This window comes from Pteropus medius, unplaced genomic scaffold (assembly GCF_902729225.1).
Source record: "Pteropus medius unplaced genomic scaffold, Ma_sr-lr_union100, whole genome shotgun sequence".
Lineage (NCBI taxonomy): Eukaryota > Metazoa > Chordata > Mammalia > Chiroptera > Pteropodidae > Pteropus > Pteropus medius.
The window spans coordinates 46746812-46772253 of NW_024344378.1; the positions used below are offsets into that span (position 1 = coordinate 46746812).

General features: G+C 33.4%; 2 protein-coding genes and 1 pseudogene across 8 annotated transcripts in view; 2 read left to right on the forward strand and 1 right to left on the reverse strand.

Moving 5' to 3' along the window:
* The window catches only part of ECD (ecdysoneless cell cycle regulator), a 33437-nt gene extending 19804 nt beyond the window's left edge, over window positions 1-13633 (reverse strand). For 2 of the 6 annotated variants that reach the window (XR_005654790.1, XM_039872100.1), the window contains exons 1-9: window positions 13409-13623; window positions 11952-12169; window positions 8340-8457; window positions 6235-6322; window positions 5713-5891; window positions 4674-4866; window positions 3990-4118; window positions 2198-2326; window positions 1033-1118 (exon numbers count right to left, since the gene is read on the reverse strand). Coding sequence is in view for 5 of the 6 variants with exons in the window: in XM_039872100.1 (XP_039728034.1) it covers window positions 1033-1118; window positions 2198-2326; window positions 3990-4118; window positions 4674-4866; window positions 5713-5891; window positions 6235-6322; window positions 8340-8457; window positions 11952-12156 (1127 nt within the window). In the remaining variant the exon portion in view is untranslated. The other 4 variants (XM_039872099.1, XM_039872095.1, XM_039872096.1 and 1 more) reach the window with 3 other exon arrangements.
* On the forward strand, window positions 9767-10037 carry LOC120609670 (selenoprotein K-like; annotated as a pseudogene).
* Window positions 13634-13696: 63 nt separating the features above from the next.
* The window catches only part of FAM149B1 (family with sequence similarity 149 member B1), a 60287-nt gene continuing 48541 nt past the window's right edge, over window positions 13697-25442 (forward strand). For both annotated transcript variants that reach the window (XM_039872101.1, XM_039872102.1), the window contains exons 1-3: window positions 13697-13895; window positions 17695-17799; window positions 18754-18883. In XM_039872101.1, the coding sequence (XP_039728035.1) occupies window positions 13849-13895; window positions 17695-17799; window positions 18754-18883 (282 nt within the window). In that variant the 5' untranslated portion in view covers window positions 13697-13848. The remainder of the gene's footprint in view (window positions 13896-17694; window positions 17800-18753; window positions 18884-25442) is intronic.

Sequence of the window (25442 nt, forward strand, 5' to 3'; positions counted from 1 at the left end):
TGACAAAATGCCTGGGGTTCAAAACCAATCAGTTTGACTTAACCATAACACACACGAAGCTATTTCTTTCATGTTATTTAATAGCTTTAAGTACCACAAATTCAATTTTGTAAACAGAAGTTAAACTTTTGCCACTACTCAAATTCTGACCTTTGATTCCTCAGCCCAATAAGACTTTGTGTCTGAGCTGTATTTTCCTTGTGCCACACTGAATAGGAAGTAACCTCAGTGGACAAATCAGATAAATGTGGACCTCGCCAACTGTGATTTTCTTCCAAGGGTACAATTCTCTCCAATTTTTGCCTGCTGTTGTTGTTCTCCAGCATCTTCAAATAATTGTTTTTAAAATTCTGTTCAGGTTTATAATTGTAACTGGCAGGGGGTTCATCGGATATGTTACTCCACCATTATCGGAACTGAAACTCAACTTTATTAAATTTTAAGGGGTACCATTTCATTCCAACCCTGTGTCCATTTCTTTCTTCCACCAGGAAATATATAGGAGGTTAGAATGAGATTCGATTTGGAAGCTGAATGCCTGCTTCATTCTATGTTTCAGACCCACATAACATAGCTAAACACAGCTCAGAATTCCTATAGAAATTAAGCACATGGCTCAATACCAGACTACCTGAGTTTGAACCCTAGGTCTGTCATTTATGAGCTGTGTGACCTCTGGCAAATTACTTAACATCTCTTGGCCTCAGCTTTTTAACTGTAAATATGGAACAATAACAATCGTATTTATTTCACAGGGCTGTAAGGGGGATTAAAAGTTTAAAGTGGCCGACACTTTGTAAGTACGCAATAAATGTTAGCCATTATATGATGATAAGGATAGCTACCAGTGCCAGAGATCTTCTGTCACAACACCTCTCCTTCAATCCCAGCCCCTTTAGTAGTCATGGTCCTTGCCATTAGCTGTTTAAATATGTAAACTCCAATTTCTGCAACTATCTTTAAGAAAAAATAACTCCTTAACGTCTGGCAAGTTACCACTCTGCTGTTATAATTTAGCAGTGATAAACTCACCTTTCTGGCCGGTTTACTGAGAGTTGGAAGTAGTTCTTTGCCATTTCTAGTCTTTCCTGGTACTGTGCAGAACCTTCTATCAGTCCCTAAAAAAATAATAATGGCCTATCAGAACATTATTTACATAGTGTTATTAAAATAACCTGCTCACAAATAATTTTCAGAGAGACAGTATATGATATACTGCTCTAGAACCATGATGCCTGAGTCCTAGTCCCAGTTTTGTCATTAATGTACCTGTTTGGGCTCTGGTTTCTTCAAACAAGGGGACTAGGTTAGATGTAGTGGTTCCTAATCCTTTTCACCATTAAGGGCTTATTTCTGATTTGAAATGTTTTCTACCATTTTCTATTGTTTAAATAATTAACGAATAATTGATTAGTAATTAATTTATAAAGCAAAGTACAAATAGAACAAAAGAAATAGCATAATCCCAACGTAACTATCATTTCTGTCTTTCACATGCATGTTTATAGTGGCATTCATACTTAATATTTTACACTCTTTAAATAAAAAATATACTAGTACTTTTTCATATTGTAAGAGTGTTATAATCATCACAGTCTTATGAACTCTTCTACTTCCTTAAAATAGACTATTCAAAGTGAAGGTTCCAAGTTTGAATACTTCTATAGCTCTTGGGACATACTACTAAATTGCTTTCCAGTTAAGGTTCTACCAATTTACAATGTAATCAGCAATATATAGGGTATTAATTTCACTATACTCTCAACAGCACTGAATATCATTTGCATCCTTTTTTTACATACATGAAAAACAGTCTATAATTGTGTTCATATGCATATCTTTACTACTTGTGAGAGTGAATATTTTAAGAGAAATACTATCTTTTTATAATTTTCTAAATCCCTGTCTTTTCTAATTTTGCTATTTGGTATCTTCATGTTTGCTTTATAGATTGATGAAAGTTGTTCATCTGATACAAATAACTTTTATATCACTTTATGTAAATGTTATTAATTTTCCCAATACTGGAAACAGTTCATAATACTGGACATCCCCTCATTACCACTGAACTAGAATGGTTCTTTTAAATTCTGGCTCCTATAATTATGTTACTCATTAAATATGGACCATAGGACTTTAAATCACTAGCTTGTTTTCCCTAGATAGTACAATTTAAAACATGCATTGCAAGTCTTACCTTAAAGTAATCTTTATTTTTCAGACTTTCAAGGAAGCCAGCCCAAAGTGGTGAGGCAATCACAGGGGATTTTTGGGAGTCAGAAAAATGTGGGCTACATTTGGAGCATAGAATCTCAAATCCATGAGCCTAAATGAAATAGATAAAATTTTTATTATTAGGTTACTTTCTTTCTATTTAGCCACACTCCAGAGTTAGGTGACCAGACATATGGGCATGTGGACATTTATAACACTTAGAATTTTGTGAAAAATCTGACTTTATTTCTAAGTTTCTTAATTTCTGTAGATTACTAAAAATTATAAAGGGAGAACAAATAATACAAAACAAGGATTGCTGTTCTATTCAAAGAGATTTCTTTTCTTGCTAATTATACAAACAAATTTATACTTACTTCTTATTGCTTAAACAAGGCTTGCAGAAGGTTTCTTGTATAACAGAAATTACAAATGAACTGAGCATGGTCTCAGACATAGTAAAGAGAGGAAATCACTTCATTCTAAGAGTTCTTTGATTAAAAAATATAATAAATGCACATGGTAAAATAATTCAAACAGAGAGCTTCCCTGATCTTTTCAGAGGAAACTACTGTTACCAATTTCTTGCACATCTCTTCAGAAGTAGTCTATGCACTCAAGCAGATACCTTTGTGTCTGTGAATGTATATTCTATCTACTCCATCCCTTTTGTCACTAAATAGCAACATACACAATGTTCTGAACCTTTTTAACTTAGTCATATGCCTTGGAGATCATTTTATATAAGCACACACAAGTTTATCTATCTCGCTTCATATATAGACTATAATTTATCTATTTCCCTACAAATAGACATTTAGGTGGTTTTCAATCTTTTACTACTAAAAACAATGCTGTCATGAGTATCCTAGTATGTCTTTGTATACATGTAAAACATATAAAGGATAAGTTTCTAGAAGTAAAGATGCTGAGCAGAAAGGTTTGTGCATTTTAAATGTTGATGGATGTTGACAATTGTTCTAAGAGACCGAATCAATTTATATTCCACTAATGTTTGAGACTACTATTTCTTTCTCTACATATTTTTGCCAAACCACTATACATTATTAAATTGATACTTGCCAATACAATTGAAAATACTATTTTGTAGCTTTAAACTATATTTATTTTATTATATGAGCAAGGGTCAACATATTCCATATGTTTAGATTAAAAATCAGCTGTATTTTCTTTTCTGTAGACTACTTTTCATGGTTTATGAACATTTGTTACTAAATCGTTAGTATTTTTTTTCATATTAATTTATAGGAACTCTATATACTAGAGAAAACAGCTCTTTGTCATTTAAATTGAAAATACAATGCTTTCTGCATGTTTACTTTCTTTTGACTTTATTTATGGGGTTCTTCTTTCCTATACAAAAATATTTAATTTTCACATAATCAAATTTATCAATCTTTTCTTTTAGAGCTTCTGGTTTTAAGTCATGCTTAGAAAGGGCTTTCCTACTCTGATTATCAAAAGTTCTGTGTTTTCTTTCAAATTTTATGATTTTAATTTTTTCACTTAAATATTTGGTCCAACTGGAATTTATTTTGGAATAAGTGTGAGGGGATTAACTTTAATCTTCAGATGGCTTCACAGTTGTTCTATCGCCATTTCTTGAATAATCCATTTTACCTTATTTGAAATCTCACATTTTACTATATTTTCACATAAATAGAGGGTATTTCTAGACTTTCTATGCTGTGCCATTATTGTTAAGAGCCCTTTTATGTAAAAGAAGAACATAAAATTTTCTGGTTCAACATTACCAACTTCATGCCCAATTCATGGGCTCGGTACTGAGGATGAGATGGAGGAGGTAGCTTGTATCCACTTCGCCGATCTGGCATAAACCTTTGTTGCATCAACTGTGCATACAGACATTTAGTGAAGGTAATCTGGACATTGGAACACAAAAGACATGAGTCTTTTCTTGAAATAAAAATCTGATTATCATTTCATAGTTAATAACAATAATTTCATTTATGATCTTCATATCCATGTGAAAAGCAAAGAAGTTCCAAACAATTCACTATCTATATTTCTTAGTACCAGCTTTATTGCAATATAATTCACATACCATAAAATTTAACTGCATCATCTACTTTTTAGTTATCATTAATGGAATTCTTATCGTTAGTTACATCATGATAATTTTGATGAATGAAGATAAAAAGTAATTCTTAATTCTCTGAAAGAAGGGAAATGTTTTATGTTAAGAAGAAATTTTTTATTCAAACAGGAAAGAATATGACCAGAAATAGCTAGGAAACATGGAGTTATAAAATAGGGAGTCAGGTCTCTTGAAATCTTCCTTCACTGGAAGAAAAGAGAAAAATGTATATCAACTTGCTATGAGGAAACAGAATATTTCCAATTTTTTCTAGTGGACAATTAAAATAACCTACAACTCTCCAGTCAGGGAAACTAAATGACCAAGGGAGATATCTTACCAATGTCATTATTCGTGTTTCAGGCAAGAATGTCTTGAAAACACGACAGGCTCGCAGGTCAATGGGGTCCCGTAGGTAAAATGCCTGGACTCCTGCAGCCACCAATCTGGGGCGCTGCTTTAGCACTGCTACAATGCCAGCTGGAAGGAAGCAGTGTGCTCGATGAAGGGAGGCTTGAATTTTTTCTGGGTATCTGTGGCAGGTAAAATAATTACTTTTACTTTATAATATGTAAAAACCTAGAATTCTTATATCATTTACTTCCCCCTTAACATTTTATCCTATCTTGGTTCATTAAAGGAGAGATGTAGAGAGTGACAAGAGAGGTGAAGATAAAGGTACTGTATGTACTAAAAGACTGCAGGAAAGAAAACAGTAAAAGAAAAAGCGAGAAGAAATGGGAAATTTAAAAAAGGGATTAAGGTGGTTCAACAAAAAACAAAACAAAAATTTACTATACTTTGGAATAGGATAAAGTCTGAGTTTATTCTTCTAAAAAAACGGTACAAAGTATACTGAAACAAAGCTAAAAGATTTTGAATATTGTTAAGATCTGAATAGTGCTAAATATTTAATAGGTACTCAAATTTGAATGCTTGAGCTAATAATATGTTATCAGGCTAAGGCCTTCTCTTCTGAATAGATGCTAAAGTGCTCCACATAGGCCAAAGAAGCCCATATATAACCCAAGGACCATAGGAAAAACCTGAGCACATTGTGCTCCCTTAAGTTTTCATTTATAAAGGTTTCAAAATTTTTATCTATGGATATAGATAATATCTAATAACCACAATATCTAAGGTAAATAAATGCAAAAATATTGAGATTGGATTATAACACTTTTAAATGAGAATTAAAAGACATATCTGTTTTTTGATTTTAAAATACATAATTTGTTAGTCAATTTCATGATGGATGAAGACAGAATGAAAATTAGCATTAATATAGGTGAAAGAAATTCTACATTCAATGGAAGACTTGAGCTGCACTAAAGCAAAAGGCTCCTCAATTAGCAATGAAAGTAGTATTTGTTTTTTACCCTCTGATGCGCCTATTCACAGCGGCTTGGATAGATTCTGAAGCAAAAATTTTTTCAGGGTGTGTTGAGATTATATTCAATGCTTGTGGGATTGTTGGGGGTATGGTGGGTAACCAGGATACTGCTTCAGATTTTCTTGGTGCAGGAATAATGCACAACTTCCCCTGGTAGAAAAACACCTACAAAATGATACATTTTATTTATTTTTTATTTTTGGCTTTCAGAAGCTTTTATTTATTTATTTACTTACTTACTTATTTACAACCTATAGGTAACATCATAAAATCAATGCAATCAAAATCCCCACAGGTTTTTTTTTATTACTTTTATTGGGGTAACACTGGTTAATACAATTATATAATTTTCAGGTGTACATTATAATTTGACATCTGTATAGTCTATTGTGTGTCAAAATGATACGTTTTAATTTTCATATTAGGCACTGATAAATTCTAGGTACATATGAAAAATGTTGCAATATGATTTAATCTCTGTAAATTTTCCAAACTTGGGTATACTTACCCTATTGGCACTATTATCAGGATCCAACCATTTAGGGAGAAAATCAGCAGCTTCTATTAACAAGAATTCCCCATCATTGTCTTCAATCCTAATGCAAAAGAAGTTCTAGTTTTACATTCAAATAGCACATAGCAAAAACAGATTTATTGTAATATTTTCTTCCATTCATCTTAGTAAATACCTGCGTATGTACCATGTATAGATTGCTATAATAAAGCAAATGTTTATGATACCGTAAGTACTTAAGGAGACTATAAGATTGTATGAAGGAGTTAGAGAGAAAAGTACACAAATAACAGTAAACAAAAACATGAAAAATATACATAGTACTATAGAGTTTCAAAAGAAAAAAATCACATATAGCAAAAATTAGTAAAGTCTTTATGGAAGAGGAGTTATTTGGGCCTTGAAGGAGAATTTCGTTTTGCATTATTTTTCTTAAATTTAAATTTCTGAATAGATAATAAAGTCAAATAGTTAAAAAAAAATTTAAATACATAAAAAGTTACACAATGAAAAATGTTCTTCCTACTTTTGTCCCTATGTGCCCAGCTCCTACCCCATCTGGCTAATGGGAATATAAATTCTTATTTTCTCCTCTTGTCACACAAAAGGTAACATATTATATATACTGCTTTTTTTCACTTTCAATGGGTAGAAATGTAGGGAGAAAAGGAAAGATGTTCTTGGGAGAGGGAAAAACAAGCAAAACCATGGAGGTGGCAACTTAAAGTGGATATTTGGAGAATGACAACTAGTAAAGAACAAGACTAGAGAAGCACAGTTATATAATTTTGTGACAAGCTTTAAATGTTGGCAGAATCAATGTGAATGAGCTTAGTTTTATACACAAAAAGAATGAAAGGTTTTAGAGTAGGGTAGTTAAACGGTTAGAGCTCTACCTTAGGAATATTAACTCAGAGACAAAGAGGAAGACCTTCTTTCTTTTTCTAATTTTTTAAAATTTACAAGACAGTAGATGCCTATTATTTTTAAGAGCTTTTATAGGGCTGGTGTGTAGGTATGAACCATCACTATATAAACATCAGAATCAGCATACAAAAGGTATTGCCCTCTCCTTATTATACTTGTTAAGACACAAACTAATATTTTTGTGTTTGTTCATTTAAAATTCTATCATTTATTAAGAAATTATTGCTAATTATTTTTAGGTGTGGTAACACCAAAAGTCTTTAAAATAAGAGTTCTTACCACTTAGATTTACATCCTAAAGTATTTAAAGATTAAATGGCAAAGTATTGGAGATGTACTTTGAAATAATCTTGCTATGTGAAGGGGAAGTAGGGGGTGGGTATAGATAAATAAGAATGACCATGAGTTGATCATTGTTGAAGCTGGGTGATAGGTATACATGGTTTCATTTTCTCTACTTTTATATATGTTTGAAATTCCGATATAAGTTTTCAAAGCTGTTGTTTTTCTTTTTTTTCTGCTGGGGAAGAGGCTGGGTGTGTAGAAAAAGATCAGAATTTGGGGGCTAACTAGGGAAACTAGGACAACATATGGTAAATGGGTGAAATGCCCTCTGCTGGCAAAATTTAGTAATTACAGAGAACTATTAGTCCCATTTTTAAAACTGAATTAGAATTTATTTTGCTTCTAAATAACTGTTCACTGATTTCACTTTAAATTTCTTCTGTATATTATTCTTCAAAAACAAATACAGCAGTGGTGAAATAGAGTAAAACACAGTAAAGAAATCTGTGAAATATGTGTGTGTATGGAGTTTCCTTTTACTCCACAAGAAATTTGATTATGATTACTTCATAATCAAAGTCAGGGCAGTACACTCTGTATTGTCTGAATTTTGTTTACCATGTGTATTTGTTTTTTCATAATGAGAATTTAAAAAAAGAAAAGCTAAAACAAGCTGCTTTTGTTTGAAATTTTTTGGAAATTGAACTCTCCAATACTTTCATTTTTCCTCAAGAAAAAGAAGTCACAAGAAAAAGAAAACACAGAATTCACTTAAAGTCTATGTCCCAAATTTGTACAATTTCCACCAGACTGCAGAAAAAAATTATTTAATAGATAAAAATGTCAAGAATAGAATTCCTTTAGAATTATTAAAATAAATATAATACCTTGCTACCAATTCTGGAAATTCTTTCGTAATTTGCTTTACTACATAAACAATAAACCATTCATCCTCAATGTTATCCCCAAACTTTGTCATGCCAAATATATGAGCAGGAACATCATCTAAAAATAAGAGAAAGGCAATCACATATACAAATAAATTTGTCAGTGTAAATAAAAATACAAGTAATAATTCAATTAAATAAACATTCAGTGACTATGTTCTAAGTATTATACTAGGAACTGGGGTTACAATCCTAAAAAAGATACAAGAAGCCTACTCTTGAGTAGCTGAGAATCTATACAACAGGAGATAGACAACTAGGCCATCTCAAAACAAGATGATATACAGAGCTATGCACTGAGGACTATGTGAACATCAAGGATGTGATAGCTGAGCTATATTCATCTGGAGGATTGACCAGAAATCGGCTTTCTAGAAAGAGAGAATAGTATGTGCAAAGAGACATGACAGTCAATAGAGTTTTCTAAGAATATCAAGAAGAGAAATCTGGAAGGAGTAGAATTCAAACAGGTACATTATCCAAAAATATGTAGAAATTAAACAATATACTCTTAAACAACCAATAGATCAAAGAAGAAGTCACAAGAGAAATTAGAAAATATCTTGAGAAAAATAAAAACAAAAACAAAACATACCAAAACTTATGTGATACAGTGAAAGCAGTGCTAAAAGGAAACTTTATAGTTACAAAAGATCTCTTACCAACCACCTAACTTTACATCTGAAGAACCTAGAAAAAGAATAAACTAAATGCAAAGCTAGCAGAAAGAAAAAAATAATGAAGATTTAAGCAGAGATAAAAGAAGTAGAAAACAGAAAAACAGAACAAAATTAACTAAATTGAATTGGTTTGTTTAGAAGATCAATAAAATTGAAAAAACACTGGAATAACTAAGAAAAAAGAGAGAAAACTCAACTAAAATCAGAAATGATTTTAGACTATTATTTCTAGCCTACAGAAACAGAAAAAACTATAAGAGCATACTGTGAACAATTGTACACCAACAAATTGGATAACCTAGAAGAAATGGGAAAATTCCTAGAAACATACAACCTATCAAGACTGGACTGAGAATAGAAAATTTGAACAAACCTATAACTAGTAAGGAAATTCAATCAGTAATCAAAATTTCTCAACAACAAAAAAAAGCCCAGAACCAGATGATTCCACTGGAGAATTCTACCAACCATTTAAAGAGAACTAACTTAACACTCCTCAAACTCATACAAAAAAAACTGAAGAGGAAGGAACACTCCCAAACTCATTTTATGAGGCCAGCATTACCCTAATACAAAAGCCAGACAAAGTCAATACAAGAAAACTAGGACCAATATCCCTGATGAATATTGATGCAGAAATCCAATGTTAGCAAATTGAGGCTCCAGAAGTGGGGAATAAGCAGCAAGATGGTTTACACCTTAAATGGACAAGTGTTGGATAGCTGGCATCACTCCCCATGGAGATTGTCTTCAGTAACAGATTTCTTCTGGGGAATAGCTGAGTTCATGGTTTTGTTTTTCAAAACTGTTTCAGCAAGATGTGAAAAAGAGGCTACAGAAACTCATCTGATTCCAGATATGATAATGGAAGAAGGCCCCCAGGAACCCACCCCCTAGAAGTATGGGTCAAATTAATCATCTGTGTGGTCCTAATCCTCCTCCAATGGCTAGTAAATGAGGAAGGTAAATGTCTGATGAAAGAAGCAGACGACTGGACTTGTACATTCATAGCAGAAGGAAACCATCAAGTGATGGAGGGCTGACCAGACTGGACCAGTAGATGAATGTGTACATCTAAACAAAGACTGCTCTGTGCCCTCACAGACAAATGAGGTCATGCTGGGAATTCTCTCACAGGGATCTGGCAAGACTGACATTCAGTTCTATAAATGAACATGTTTGTCTCATCTTTTTGCATAGTTTATCAAAATATTAATATAGTTTTAAGAAGTAAATATTTTAGGTTACAAAACTGACTTCTTGTCTTTATATACTAAAACGCAAAAACTCTGAAGAAGAAAAATAAAAGCCTGCGTATTTAGTAAAAAAAAAAAAACTAGCAAACTGAATTCAATAACACATTAAAAGGATTGTACACCATGACCATGTAGGATTTATTTCTGAAATGCAAGGATAGGACAACATATGAAAATCAATCAATGCAATATATCACATTAACAGAATGAAAGGCAAATAAATGCATTATGGAGCGTCTCAAGAGGTGCCATGGCAAAAACCAACCAACCAACCAAACAAACAAAAAACAGGGGTGAAGGGGAAGAGCCCAATCAACTCTTCTTCCCATCCCAGATCTCCCAAGTTTCTGAAACTAGAGAAGCTCCCATTAGAGTATCTATTTCTATCTACCTTATATATTAAACTTCAATTTGAACTTCATCCAGAAGTAATGGGGAACTGTTCAAGGATGTTAGGCAAGAGAGTGCTATGATCAAATTTGTGTTTTTCAAAGGTAAATTTAATAGTGTGAGGAACTGGAGACATTAACACCAGAGAGGTTAGTTATGTGACTATTATAATCTTCCAGATAAAGAAATATAGAGGGCCTAAATTGCAGCCAAACAGATGTAGAGAAGGAGTCACATTTTAGAAGTATATCACACCAGGATTTAGTGCCTGAATGAACATGGTAAAGTGAGAAGTTGAGCATGATTCTGAATTACTGGCTTGGACATAACTGGGTAGATGGCAATGACATTTAGCAAGATGAGAAAACAAGGAGTAAAAATTATTTTCTAGGAAAAAGATAAGAGTTGGTTTTGGATATCCTGCACTAATGTGACAGTGTTCTTGCCAATAACTATCACATGTATTTCAGTGTACAGGTGTTCAATAAAATTAACAGTAGAGAAGACATTTGGCAACTGTTAGCCAAAAGATAACAGATAAGCACTAGATTGAAAGCCAGACGGATGGTATCACAAGATGCCAGGCTCCTTATCCAAAATAAGACCTCACATAAGTCACTACATGAGTAGAGCCTTGGTCACCTATCCATGTTTATTTCTTTAGTAAAGCTAAAGAAATCATAGGACAAAGTGACATATTTGGTCAGATCTCAACAACCAATGATACAGGTAAGACAGTAAAGGAACCTCAAAATGATTCTGAATGGCAAATAATGGTCATAAAGCCCAATTATTTCTTGTTATGAACCAGGGAGATCCTCTCTTAGATCCCCACCAAATCAACTACGTAAAACAAGGCAGCCTACTGTACACATTATCAACAGAGAGAAATGAGGAGTAATAGCTACAGATGCCTGAACCTGTTTAATACAGGAACCTAGAAACATTACAGCATAGAAAAGTAAAATTCAAAAGAATAGTCATGAGTTTCATAATGTTGATATACGTTAGCTCCTAAGGTAATGACTATTAGAAAGTTTTCATCAATGTGAATGAAAAAAAATTTAAGGGCTTAACTGAATATAGGCAAACATCATTTAAAAGTTCAGAATATAAACCTGACAACATTGAATAAGCTATGGACTATTTGTTATACATCACTGTTGTCAGAATGACATTAAAAGCCACATATATCAAATTAAAATAAGTAAAAGAGTCTTCCTTACCTTTTCCAGGTTTATATTTGAGATTGAAAGGCTGATTCTGCCAGATATAAGGGACTAGCATAGGTGCAAAGTGGGTCATTATTCTCTCAATATATTTTTGAAGAATCTCTTTGTGTTTTTCTGAGTCCCTTGGTTCATTTGGTATCAGGTACAGGTGGTATTCCACAGTGTCTTCCACTGTAGCAAGCTTCATATTTTCCTCCATTCTTCTTTGAAAACTACATTTAAAGTTTCAATAACATAAACTATATAGAACAATGTAGACATATATCCCATTCCCTGAACTATTCTAGGTGATTCCATTAACATTGTTTTTCAAAATTCATTTATGCACATATGATTTTTACTTTGATCACGTACCAACTATAGTAATATTTAATGTTCTTTCAATGACATTTTTGTACTTTAAATTATGTTCTTTATACTTTAAAATTATGTTAAAGAAACTTTTGATTTAATTCAACAAATGGAAATCTAGCATCGCATTCCCAAATTAACTAATAATTATGTTAAAAAAAAATAAAGAATTGCCCTTGTAGTTGCATTGGTGTGTGTAACACACTTTGAGAACACTGCACCAACATATTCTGTTTAAATACTATCAGAAGTCCTAGTTCTGTCACTAATTAGTTGTGCCATTTGGGACACTTCATTTTCTCTTTCTGGGGCTTTTTCTTTAATTGAAGAATTAGAATGTTATTCTACCGTCTCTAGAATCCTTCCCTGGTTTAAATTTTTATTATTTAAACACTCTTTAGAGCAATCTCCCTTACTATGTAGAATTTTAGTCTCTCACTTTTATAAACAGTATATGACATAAAGGAATTTAATACTGAAAAAAATTTCATGTCTTATCATCTCATCCCAAAACAATTTGCTCATGGTTCTCGATCCTACAGCTATTTGTCCTAAACCTAACCCTTTTACAGATCTCAGGGGGACACAGCTCTGATATACTAAGAGGTGGCAGATACCTCTTTATTTTCCAATGGTTTCTCTTACAAACAAAAGTACTAGTTTATTATTGCTGCCAGGTGATGCGCGGTAAAGAAAGGCACTGCACTGGATAGCCCACTCTAAGGCAGCGGTTCGATTTTTATGTTTACTCGGCCTTCTAACGGACTAAGAGAAAGTCGAGAGGAATCTGCATCTTCTATCCAGACACCCATTCACCACAGGTTGTCCGAATCACGATTTGGCCTTTCAATATAGACAGACAATAATTCTACCGATCTACCCATCCCATAATGCCAAGCACATGTTATGAAGAATCTAGCGTCAGAACTAAATTTAGTGACTTTGAGGTCACTCAAGCTTACTCTTCACTGTACAGATGAGAAAACCAGGGGCACGGAAAGAATCGACGTAGGCCCAGAGGCCTAATTTGGGTGTCTAGTGTTCTTCACTCAAGATAGGCTCCCTCCTTCCATCTGACAAAATCAAGCCAATTCCTCTACGGTTCTAGGGCATCACCGACCCGTCTCCGCTGCTGCACCTTTCCTCGGCCGCCCCTTCCCACCGCGCGAGCTTGTCGGGAATTGCCAGCAGTCGCCAAAGTCTGTCCCAGACTCCGTCCAGACGCGTGCCTAGAACCTGAGGCCAGCCGAACCTCTGAGAGAAAGGCAGAAGCCCATTCTGCTCCAGAAACCCGCAACGTCTTCACTGCTGTGCGTCGGCGGGAGCATTAGGCTGGTGCTCCGATGCCTTCGTCACTTCCGGCCCCGCGGGGAAGCAGGGAGGGTGGAGACCTGGAGAGGTGGGGGACCTGGGGAGGTGGCGGTCCGGAGTCTAGGCGACCGGGAGTGAGGGAGCCGGGCAGGAGCCGGCGGTAGGGCCAGGCCTGGAGGCCCCCACCCTGGCGTGCCCTCCCCGGCCGCAATTGAGGAGAAAGAGGAGGATGATTTCCAGATACACTCGGAAGGCGGTGCCACAGAGCTTGGAGCTGTGAGTGCACTGCTCAACCATCCCGGCCGCGTACAGGGGAGGCCGAGGTGGGGCGCGGGTGCTCTGGGGACCCTCCATGACCAGTCCCTCGCTCCTTTCCTTTTCCAGGGCAGGAGGAAGAAAATTTTCTTCGGAATTTTCTCCTCCCAGCCTTGCCGGACGCTGCCCCTTCTACTTGCATCTCCAGGGTGTGTGACCAGTGCTATCCCAGGACTTGGTCCTTTTAGGCTGCATTTACCGAACTGAGGGACTGGCTCTCCAGAGTCATTTGTAGTTTCCGCAGTGCTTTAGGCCCCACTGTCAATGGTCATTGACGACTCAAGAAGTTATTAATAGCTGAGTGCTACAATGAAGTTGAATATATGTAGTGCCAGGCACCGTGCAAAGCTGCTTACGTGTATTAATTAACTCATTTTATCCTATCAACAAGGATAGTAGATGGGGACTATTTTGCACATTCTACAGATAAAGATCCCAGTTTTAAAGATTTTAGCATGCCAAAGATTAACACACAAAGTGGTGGAGCTGAGGTACAAACCTGGTGTCAATCTGATTCTGAAGCCTGTAATCATAACCATTACACAAACTGCCTCTCCTTCTCTGCAATTAAGCATCATCCTTAAGGATCAATTTTGAGACTTTAGAGAGCAAATTTTTCTAGCTAAAAGACGCACCTTCCAACCCTAGTGCAGTAATGATAATTTAGCAGGTAATGATAATATCTCACATTTATTAATGCTTTACATTTTCAAAAAGACTTTCACATCGTGATCCTTGTAACAACTCAGTAAGATGGGTATAATTATCTTCAGCTTTTCAGAAGATGAAATATCAGAAAAAGTTACACATCTTAAGATTATATAACCAATATAACCAATATTGGGCTTTTAACTCTGAGTCTCCCACAGCCTCCCTTATTTTCTCCACTGAGCTATGTAATTTTAGAAACCATATGTTTGTTAGCATTAACTATACATGATAATAGCAAGCTTGTTATTTTTCAGTCACATCTTGGTTTTTGGCTAGGGTCTTTTTTATTTATGTGACTTTTAGGCAAATTACTAAATTTTTGATCCTTCAGTTCTGTAATATAGGAATAAGAATTTATTTATAAGCATATTTATAATGATGGCAGAGTTTGACACATAGTTGGTCCTCAGAAAATAGTAATTTCCTTGTTCCTTCCTACCTTTACTTGGTACAATAGCCATATAAAGATAGGTCTGTGATCTCGTCTTGCCTTTCAGAAGCTTATTATCTACTAAGTAATAGGATATCTACACAATAGCAATTCAGATAAGCTTTTTAGAAACTAAGAACAGGAAAGTCATTTCCTAAAAAGCAAACAAAGCTTAGCTAAAAATCTGCTTTTATAATAAATTATGATCATTCTAAGAGTAAAAATTAATCTTTAATGGAAAAAACTTGATGTTAATGTTAATTTGATACTCCCTAAAGATAACTCTCCCAAAAGATAATTCTCTAGAGGAGTCAGGGTGATCTGAATAATGAAGATAATGAAAACCATATAGTCATGCATCTAAATGACCATAAATTAAAAGCAATTTTTCTTTAAGTGTTATAATAATTTGCTTTGAAGCAGTAACTTTAGTTTTCTTCCTAACACTTCCAAATTATACATGTTGAAGTTTTTGGATTTTCAACATACAGCTTAACATTTTTAATGATAAATTTCAAATATAAATATATAGTAATCTAATGAATCACCCACATTCAATTGTTTATGAAATTTTAATATATTTGCTTCATCTATCTTTTTTTCAGCCTCTCTGTTCATCTGTGAAATAGGGAAGCAAAACCACAGACGCTGTCATTTTACCCCTATATACTTCAGTGTGCTGTTATCAAATTTAATATTTCTTTGGTATTATCTAATTGTCACTTCATAATCCTATTTCTTTGACAGACTAAAAAGTGCCTTAATTAAGTTTCTATTTTGTAGCTGGAATCCACATTTCTGACCCTACACTGTCTCAAAGACAAGCTTTTGTTTGTAGGATCACTAAATGAGGGAAATACAGGTAGCTCCACACAAGCCCATCCCCACCATTTGAGAAATAGTTTAAAGTACAAATTCCACTGACTGGGCCCCTAGCTTTGTATTACATACAAAAATGGTACAGTTCACTAAAATCTCAAACTATCCATTTGCTCCAAGAGGCCTGAGAACCAGACTACTTAGGTTTGAATCTTGGCTCCATTAATTACTAGCCATATGAACTTAATGCCTCTGTGCCTCAGTTTCCTTTCCTGTGAAATAAGAGGATTAAAGATTTATAATACACATTTGCATATTAAAGGCCCTGGGAAGGCCTCTTATAAAGAAACCTTTGTAACTTTGTTTAACCTATCACATTTTCTAAATTTATTTGACTACAGAATTTTGTGGAGAAGGAAAATCTGTAGGTGATTAGGACTGGAACATTTAATAATGGACCCCATAGTTTGTTCTCATGAACATGTTGAACTCTCTACAGCAGCACTGTGCAACAAAAATGTAATACAAGCCACATGTAATTTTAAATTTTAGTCACATTTAAAAAATTAAAACAGGTGAAATTAAATTTTTTACCTTTTTATTTTGAAATAATTATAGACTAACAGGAAGTTACAAAAATAGAACATAGAGACCCATGAACCCTTTACATAGCTTCCCCCAAAGATATCTTATGTAACTGTAGTATCATTTCAAAGCCAGGAAAGTGACATTGGTACAATACTGTTAACTAGACCATAGACCTTATTCAGTTTTTATATCCACTTCTTGTGTGTGTGTGTGTGTGTGTGTGTGTACACAGTTCTATACAATTTGGTCGCATTTGCAGATTTGCATAAACACCACTACAATCAATATAAAGAGCTGTTTCATCACCATCAAGAAACGTTCTTGTATACCCCTTTCCAGTCACATCCGTGACTTTCTCCATCTCCTGATAGCCATTTCCAAAAAAAAAGTTTTGTCATTTGTAAAGGCTATATAAATGGAATCATATATTAGGTAACCTTTTGAAATTGTTTCTTTTAAACAAAGCATGATATCCTTGAAATCCATCTAACTTGTTGCATATATCAATAGTTCACTCCTTTTTATTGCTGGATCATATTCCATTGTGCGGCTATACCAGACTTTAACCATTCACCTGTCAAAGGACGTTTCAGTTGTTTCCAGTTTTTTTTTTTTTTAATTATAGATAAAGATGCTGTACACATTTGATTTTTAATGTGAACATGTGTTTTTATTTCTCTAGGATCAATGCCCAAGATGCAATGGCTATGTCTTATGGTAAATGCATGTGTTTAGTTTTATAAGAAACTGATACTACTCCAGTCACTGTACCATTTTATATTCCCACCAGCAACATCTGAGACATTCAGTTTCTCCATATCTTCGCCTGTATTTTGTGTTATCACTGTATTTTATTTAAGCTCTTCTAATAAGTATATGGTTATACCTCATTATATTTTCAATTTGCAGTGAAATTAATTTTAAGAATATTTTTAAGTCAATATGTCTAAAATATCACTGTAATATATAATCAAGATAAAATAATTAATGAGATACCTGTACATTTTTATTCTACTAAGATTTCAAAATCTTGTGTGTTTTACCCAAAGTGCATTTGTGCATCTCATTTCTGAGTAACCACATTTTAACTGCTAGTGGCTAGGGTACTGGACAGTGCATTTCCAGAGCAGCAAAAAGTAGGTGACTAACTCTGAGACAAAGTTTCTGAAAAGTATACATCTTTTTGTTAACTTTCTTTTTTATTTTCCACAGGAAAGGAATAACAAAAGATGCTCTTAATCATCATCCCCTTCCAGAGCAGCTGGATGAAATTTCCTCTACCAATGACAGCCATGAAAAAGACACAAGTTCCCAAAGGTAATAACACAAAATGTACTTGTTTGCTTATTATACCTGATAATGGCAAAAGTTTTGTTTTTTGGCTTAGGATTTGTATCAAGCCTTGTACTAATGAAACAAAAATTTTTATCATTTTCGGTACCATTCAGCTTTAGTCTAGAACAACTAATGGAAATAACATCATACTTATTTTTATAACCTTTGAAAAGTAGTATTATAAAGTAGTTAAAAGCATACTTGGAAAGAATCCAACAGATCTGATTTTTAATCCTGGTTCTGCCATTTATTAGCAGAGTAAAATTACACAAGTTATTTACCTGAGAATAGTATCTCTTAGAGGGTGTTGTGACTATAAATGAGATAAAATATGCAAAATTTGGCACGATGCTTGGCATATAATAAATGCTGAATAAATATTAATTGCATATATTATTTTAAGAAATAGAACACAGGCGACTATAATTTCAAAGAGGGTTCTGAGAAACAATGTGGTATCCTAGGAAAAATTAGAGCCAGAAAACTTAGTTTCAAAACCTAGAACTAAATCTTAGATTCTTTGTCTTTAAACGGGGTTAATTAAGTTCTGTATCACTAGGTTGTTGTGAGGATAAAGTGGGATTAATATTTGTAAAAGTGCTTGGTAAACTGTGCAAATGCCATACAAGTTCAGATACTACCAATATTTCTGAAATGTCTTTAGTTGTCAAGGGTATATATTATAGGTGGAATGTTAAAGTATTCATTATAAACTGCGACTAGAATTATGTACAATGACTGCCATCAATTCTATAGGAATAAGGTAAGACTTTTCCATGATGCTTAAATTTCAAGTTCTTCATTTATTTTTGCTTCTGCAGATATATTTATACACATGCTTATCATCTACTAAATTATTGAGTAGTTAATGCTATAGAAACTTGAGGAAACATAAGAATTTTTCTGTTTTTCTCTCCTTCCAAATTGTGCATTTAGTGAGTCTGACATCACACAAGAATCACCTTTTACATCAGCTGACACTGGGAATTCAAGGTCTGCTTTTCCAAGTTATACAGGCACAGGGATCTCTACTGAAGGCAGCTCGGACTTCTCCTGGGGATATGGTGTGAGTTGTATGATATTGGTCTGATGGAGCACTTGGGAGACTATTCTAGGAGTTAGGATTTGTCCATTTTGACAATATTTTTCATTCTTTCTCTCTTCTACATCATTTCTTGACATTTTAATACTTAAATTTACCATATATTATAACAGTTATAAAGAAGCATCCATCTTCATTCTTTTTGTATTTGCTTTGTTTTATAGATATAGTAGTTGATTATTTTAGAGATACTTAGTGTTTGACTTTAACAGTTGCAGGTTAGGTTGGATCTGGGCCCTGGATTTACTTCTTTTGCTGTGCTCAGTCCACTGAAGTATCTCTCTACCAATGTAACACTAATGTTACCTTGTTTAAAATGTTTTGAAAGTTTATTAAGCCATTATCACTGGTAAAATGTTTATAATGTATTGTTAAATGGAAATAAGCAAGCTAAAAAGAATATGTATAGTGTGGTTATAATTTTATTTTACATATATTTTTGCTTATATATATTAGAAAAAGGGACTAAAGTATTTACCCAAAATGTTATTCAGTCATTGTTAATTGAATATTGAGATAGATTGATTTCTTCATTCATTTGTTTGTTTATGGCTATCTTCCATTGTAAAAAAAAAAAATTTTTTTATTATGGTGACATTGGTTAACAAAATCCAGTACATTTCAGGTGTATAATTCAACAGTAAGGCATGTATATACATAGCATTGTGTGTTCACCGCCCATAGTTAGATTTCTTCCTGTCACCACTGTAAAATATTTTTTAAAAACCAACAACCTTAAAAGAAAATTTTAGAAGACAAATTTTATGCATGTCTATCATCTTGATGCAATAAATATTTTTCTGTATCCTCTTTAAATATATATTTAATTTGGCCTAGCTATAGTTGTGGTGTACATACAGTATTATGCTCTATTTTTTTCCACTTATTATTTTGAAAGCACTTTTCCAAAACACTGACTTTATACAATATTGTTGTTAGCAACTACCTGCTTTCTTTACAAAAACCCTGCTAATTGTTAAAACTTATCAACGTCATGAATTATTTTCCAGTCATTTAAATTTGGATATATATATACTTTCCTTACATAGTTGTATGGTATATGTGCCTCCTGTTTTGTGGTCCAATTTTTCATTCACTGTTATTTCATATAGACATCTTTTACTATTTCCATACCTGTCAGTTTGAATAGTTATATGTAGTTATATAACATTTCCTTGTTTTAATGTATCATAATTGAGCTTTGCCTTATCATCCGATACTTGGATTTTCAGTTTTTCTTCATTCATTCAACAAAAAATTATTGAGCACATTTATTGTCGGACACTGTATTTGGGGAATATGGGGTGAGTGAGATATGATTCAAAAGTCTAATAAGGAGGAATGACAGAAACAAATAAACAAAGTAAGGTTTTAAGAGCTCCAAAGAAGATGACAAAGGTGCTGAAATAGAACATTATAAAGGGGATTCACTTTAGATAGAGTTATCAGGTAGATCTGGGACTTGAAGATTCAAGAGTTAACCATGTGAAGAGTGAGGAAAAGAGCTTTCCAGACAGGTAACCAGCAGCAGATGCAAAAGCCCTAAGGAAGAAAAGAGCCTTATGTTTCCAAGGAAGGTGTTTGGTACATTACTGGAACTAAAAAAGGTCAGGGTTATTGGAGGATAGGGTCCTAGAGGGAGCAAAGCACAAATGAGGTCGGAATGGTTGGCAGAACTAGATCATAATAGCCAGTATAGGCCATGGTAAAGAATTTAAATTTTATCCAAAGGGAATGAATGAATGAATTCAATGACTTATTGTGAGGTTTTAGTGTACTATGTATTTCCATCAGTTGTCTCTATATTACAATTAGTAGATGCCAGGCACTATGCTAAGGATTTTCTATACTATATTTGTCATCTTAACTGAACTTAGTATCCTAGCCAGAAATATAATTCTTTTATTTAGATCTTCCTTTAGTCCTGTTTATCATTTTATTATTTACTTTGAGTAAATCTCTTATAACTTACAAGTGATATTAAAGTTGAATTTGCTATAGAATTCTACATTTTATTTACTTTTGAATTTAGTGTTTTTAAGCTATGACTGGTCTGTAGGAATATGGTTTTCTAATCCCAACTTAATGGCCTACTACTTTGCTAAATTTATTTATTATTTATAATCACTCTGGTGTTTGTATTCTTAGGTTTAATTCCTTTGAAATAGTATTTTAAAATTCAGAATTAATATAATGATATGAAGGATGACTACTTTTTTACTCTATGTCTATTATTTAAAATTGTATAGCCAACGATCATAAAAATAGCTCACCCAATTCTGTTCTATTCTAGTTTTATATGCTCTAGCTTGATTTAAAAAAATCAAGTAAAGTTTATTCTAGGAAAACAAAGATGGATAAATATCTGCAAATATTTTAATATGTTTAACATCAGTAATTCAAAGGAAAAAAATATGATCAAACCAATAGCTGCTGAAAAAGTTTTTGATAAAATTCAAAAGCCATTCCTTATAAAAATTCTCAGTAAGATAGGAGAAAGAAACCCCTAAAACCTGATAATGACTATTTGCCAGTTAAATAGTGAATACCACTTTAAATGGCAAAACTCTGGTTCCTTATTTTAATTGAAAATAAAATTTTAATTGAAAATAAAATAAGGAACCAGACAGAAATTCCTTAACAAATTTAATTAATTTCTTTGCTAACTTTGTACATTTTAATCATCTTTATTTTTACATAGTTTGTCATTATATACTGTTCAGTGCCATTTGTTTTTTCACTTAAAAATATATTTTGAAGAATATCCATATTATTAAAAAATTCTTTGTTCTTAATTGGCTGCACAGCCATTGCTATTACCAAAAAAATGCTGCATTTATGCCCTGGACATATAATATCCTACATAAATATGAATATATATGAGAGGATAAATTTCTAGAGGTGGAATTGCTGGTCAAAAGATATGTGCTTTTGTAATTTTGAAAGCTGTTACCAAGTTGACCTCTGTAGAAGTTATTACCATCTGCAGTCTCACCAACAACATATGGAAGGGGCTGTTTTCCTACACTCTTGACCAGAACAGTGAATTATTGAAGTTTTTAATCTTTGCCAGACTTTTTTTTAAAAAAGCTATTCTGACCTCTATCATCAGTTTCACTTGTTCTTGCTCTTCATATAAATAGAATCATATAGTATGTAATCTTTGTATCTGGTTTCTTTTGCTCAACAATGTTTAGAGAGTTCATACATGATGTTACACATATTTATAGTCTGTAAATTGCCTGTTTATATTTCATATTCATTTATTCTTTGATCTGTTTATTGTTCTCATATTAATTAGTAGGAGTTCTTTATCTTTTAGATTAGGTGTGGGTATACAGTCTTTGTAAAGGGCAAGATAGTAAACATTTTAGGCTTTGCCAGCTTTGTCAGGACCCTCAAAACTCTGTCACTGTAATGAGAAGACAGCAATAGACAATGTGTAAATAAATAGGCATATTTCAATAAAACTTTATTTACAAAACAGGCTGTGGGCCAGATTTGTTTCACTGGCCAGTTTGCTGTTCTAGATACTTAACACAGAGACTGTAGATACCTACATTATATCCATTCTCCCTATAGAACTATAGAATTTTGGATGTTGTACCTAGTTGAAAATTTATTTCCCAGCCTCTGTTATAGGTAAGGGTAGAATTGTACACAAAAGTCAGGAGATGGGGCTTTCTCGAATGCCATTTTTTTCATTTACCCTTTTCTCCTAATTACTGCTTGGAACATGGAACTATAGCAAAAGGTACAGCAGCCATCTTGGACCATCAAGCATCACTGAGGATGGAAAAGATAGAAGATATTGAGTCCTTGATATCAGTGGAGCCACCATATCAGTTTTTTAATGCCTACCCCTAGACTAATATTTTTATGAGAAAAATAAACTTTTATCCTACTTAAGCCACTGTTATTGTTTTTGTTAGTAGTAACCAAATACAATTAATCTCTAATACACTCACCCTTTGTTAAATACATCACAAATATCTTTCTTGGTATGTGGCTTTTAATACTTCCACAATTTCACATTTAAGTCTTTAATCCACCTGGAATTATTGTTTGTACATAATATGTAGCAGGAACATAATTTTAATTTTCCACATGGATAATGAATTGTTTCAGCATTATTTACTGACTAGTTCAGGATTTCCAAGCAGGGGCATTTTGGGTATTTTGGGTGTGGCTATTGTACAGAAATGTCTCATTGTAGCAGGGTGTTTAGTATTCATGATCCCTTCCTATTAAATACCTATAGTACCCCCTAGCCATTTTGATGGCTAGGGGGTACTATAGAAATGCACACACACATTTCAGCTTCTGGTATAGAAGGTGTTATAATTTCCAGTAGAATTATTGCATCCTTCCCCACTGATCTGCTATGCTCCCTCTGCTTTAGATTGTTTTAAAAAATGAGAGAGTCTGTTCCTGGGCTCTCTAAACTGTTCTATCCTAAAATCATGCTAATACAACTGGTTTCAATTCAATTATAGCTTAATAATAATCCATAATATCTGGTAGGGAAGTCTTATTGTATTGTTCATAACTGACTTGGCCAATCCTTTTCATATATGTTAGAATTCAATTATTAAATCGCCTAGGTCAATTTGGGGAGAACTGCCATCTTTATGATGTTGAGTTCTTCTGTTCATGGATTTGATATATAAATATTTCCATTTAATATCAATTTCTTTAATATTTTTAATAATTTTTTCTAATTTTATCCATAAAAGTAATGTACATTTGTTGAAGATTTATTCCTAGGTACCATGCATGGTATAATGTTAAAAACTATATTTTTAATCTAGTTGTTGCTGCTATATAGATATAGAGTACCTATTTTTTTCAAAGAACTGAGTTCTAGGATAATGTTAGCTTCTGCATGATTTTTTAAGTTAGGAGCTGTCAGGCTTAGCTTCTGGTAAGGCCCTTCTTCCTGGCTGGCTGTGTTCTTATATGGCCTTTCCCCCGGTCACGTGCTCAAGTAGAGAGAGATCTGGCATCTTTCCTTTTATAAGAAAGAACAGCAGTCCTATCAGATTAGGGCCCCACCCATATGACCTCATTTAATATAATTTTCTCCATAAAGGTTCTATCTCCAATACAATCACATTGTGCATTAGAACTTCAATATATGAATTCATATGAATTTGGGGATGATACAATTCAATAACACATAACACAATTCACTACGAAGACATAAGAAGGCAAATATAAAAAAAAATCAACTTTCTATATACACTTAAATATTTTAAAGACGCAATACCAATTTTTCAGAAAATAGGGAACAGTTCCTAACTCATTCTATGAGGCCAATATTACCCTGATACCGAAGTCAGATGAAGATATTGCAAGAAGAGAAAACTATAAGTTAATATCCTTCCTGAAATTAGACACAAAACTAAATCATTAGCAAACCAAATCTAGCAACCCAAAGGGATTATTTGCCCTGACCAAGTGAAATTTATCCTAGTGAATGCACAGCTGGTTCAATGTTAGAAAATTAATTTAATACATCGTAGTAATGGAATAAAGGACAAAATGACATGATCATCTCAATAGACACAGAAAAAGCATTTGACAAAATCCAACACCCATGTATTAAAACTCTCAGAAAAAAACTGAAAATAAAGGGTAACTTCATCAACTTGACAAAGGGTATCTAAAAAAAAACTTTCAACTAATGATGTATGTAATGGGAAGACTGGATATTTTTCTCTTAAGATCAGGAACAATGTAAGGATGCCTACTCTTGCCACTTTTATTCTGCATTGCACTGGAGGTTCTAGTCATTGCAATAGCATGAAATTAAATTAAAGGCATCCACATTGGAAAGGAATAATTAAAACTATCTTCGTTCACAGATGACATGATGCAGAAAATCCTATAAAATTGACACTTCTCTTACCCCTCTCCCAAATCTACTAGAACTAAGAAATGAGTTCAGGAAAGTCATAATGTATCAGATCAATTTACAAAAATCAGTTGTAAATGAGATATATTTATATAATGGAATATTATTCAGCCATAAAAAGAAAAGAAGTACTAATATGAGCTACACTATGGACGAACCTTGAAATCATGCTAAGTGAAAGAAACCAGACATAAAAGGCCACATATTATATGATTCCATTTATATAAAATGTCCAGAAGAGCAAATCCATAGAGACATAAAACAGACTAGTGTTGGCCAGGGGCTGGTTGAAGAGAAGAATGGAGTGATTGCTAAGAGAGATAGGGTGATGGAAATGTTCTGGAATTAGATGGTGGTGATTGTTGCACAACTGTGAATATACTATATACCACTAGAAATATATACTTAAAACCACTGAGCTGCACATTTTAATGAATTTCATGGTATGTGAATTGTATATGTTTTAAAATCTATTGTATTTCTACACATTAGCAATGAGCAATCTGAAAATGAAAATTAAAACTAAATTCAATTTACGATAGAACAAAAAATTTTCTAGGGATAAATTTAGCAAAAGAAGAACAAGACTCGTATGCGGATAATTTC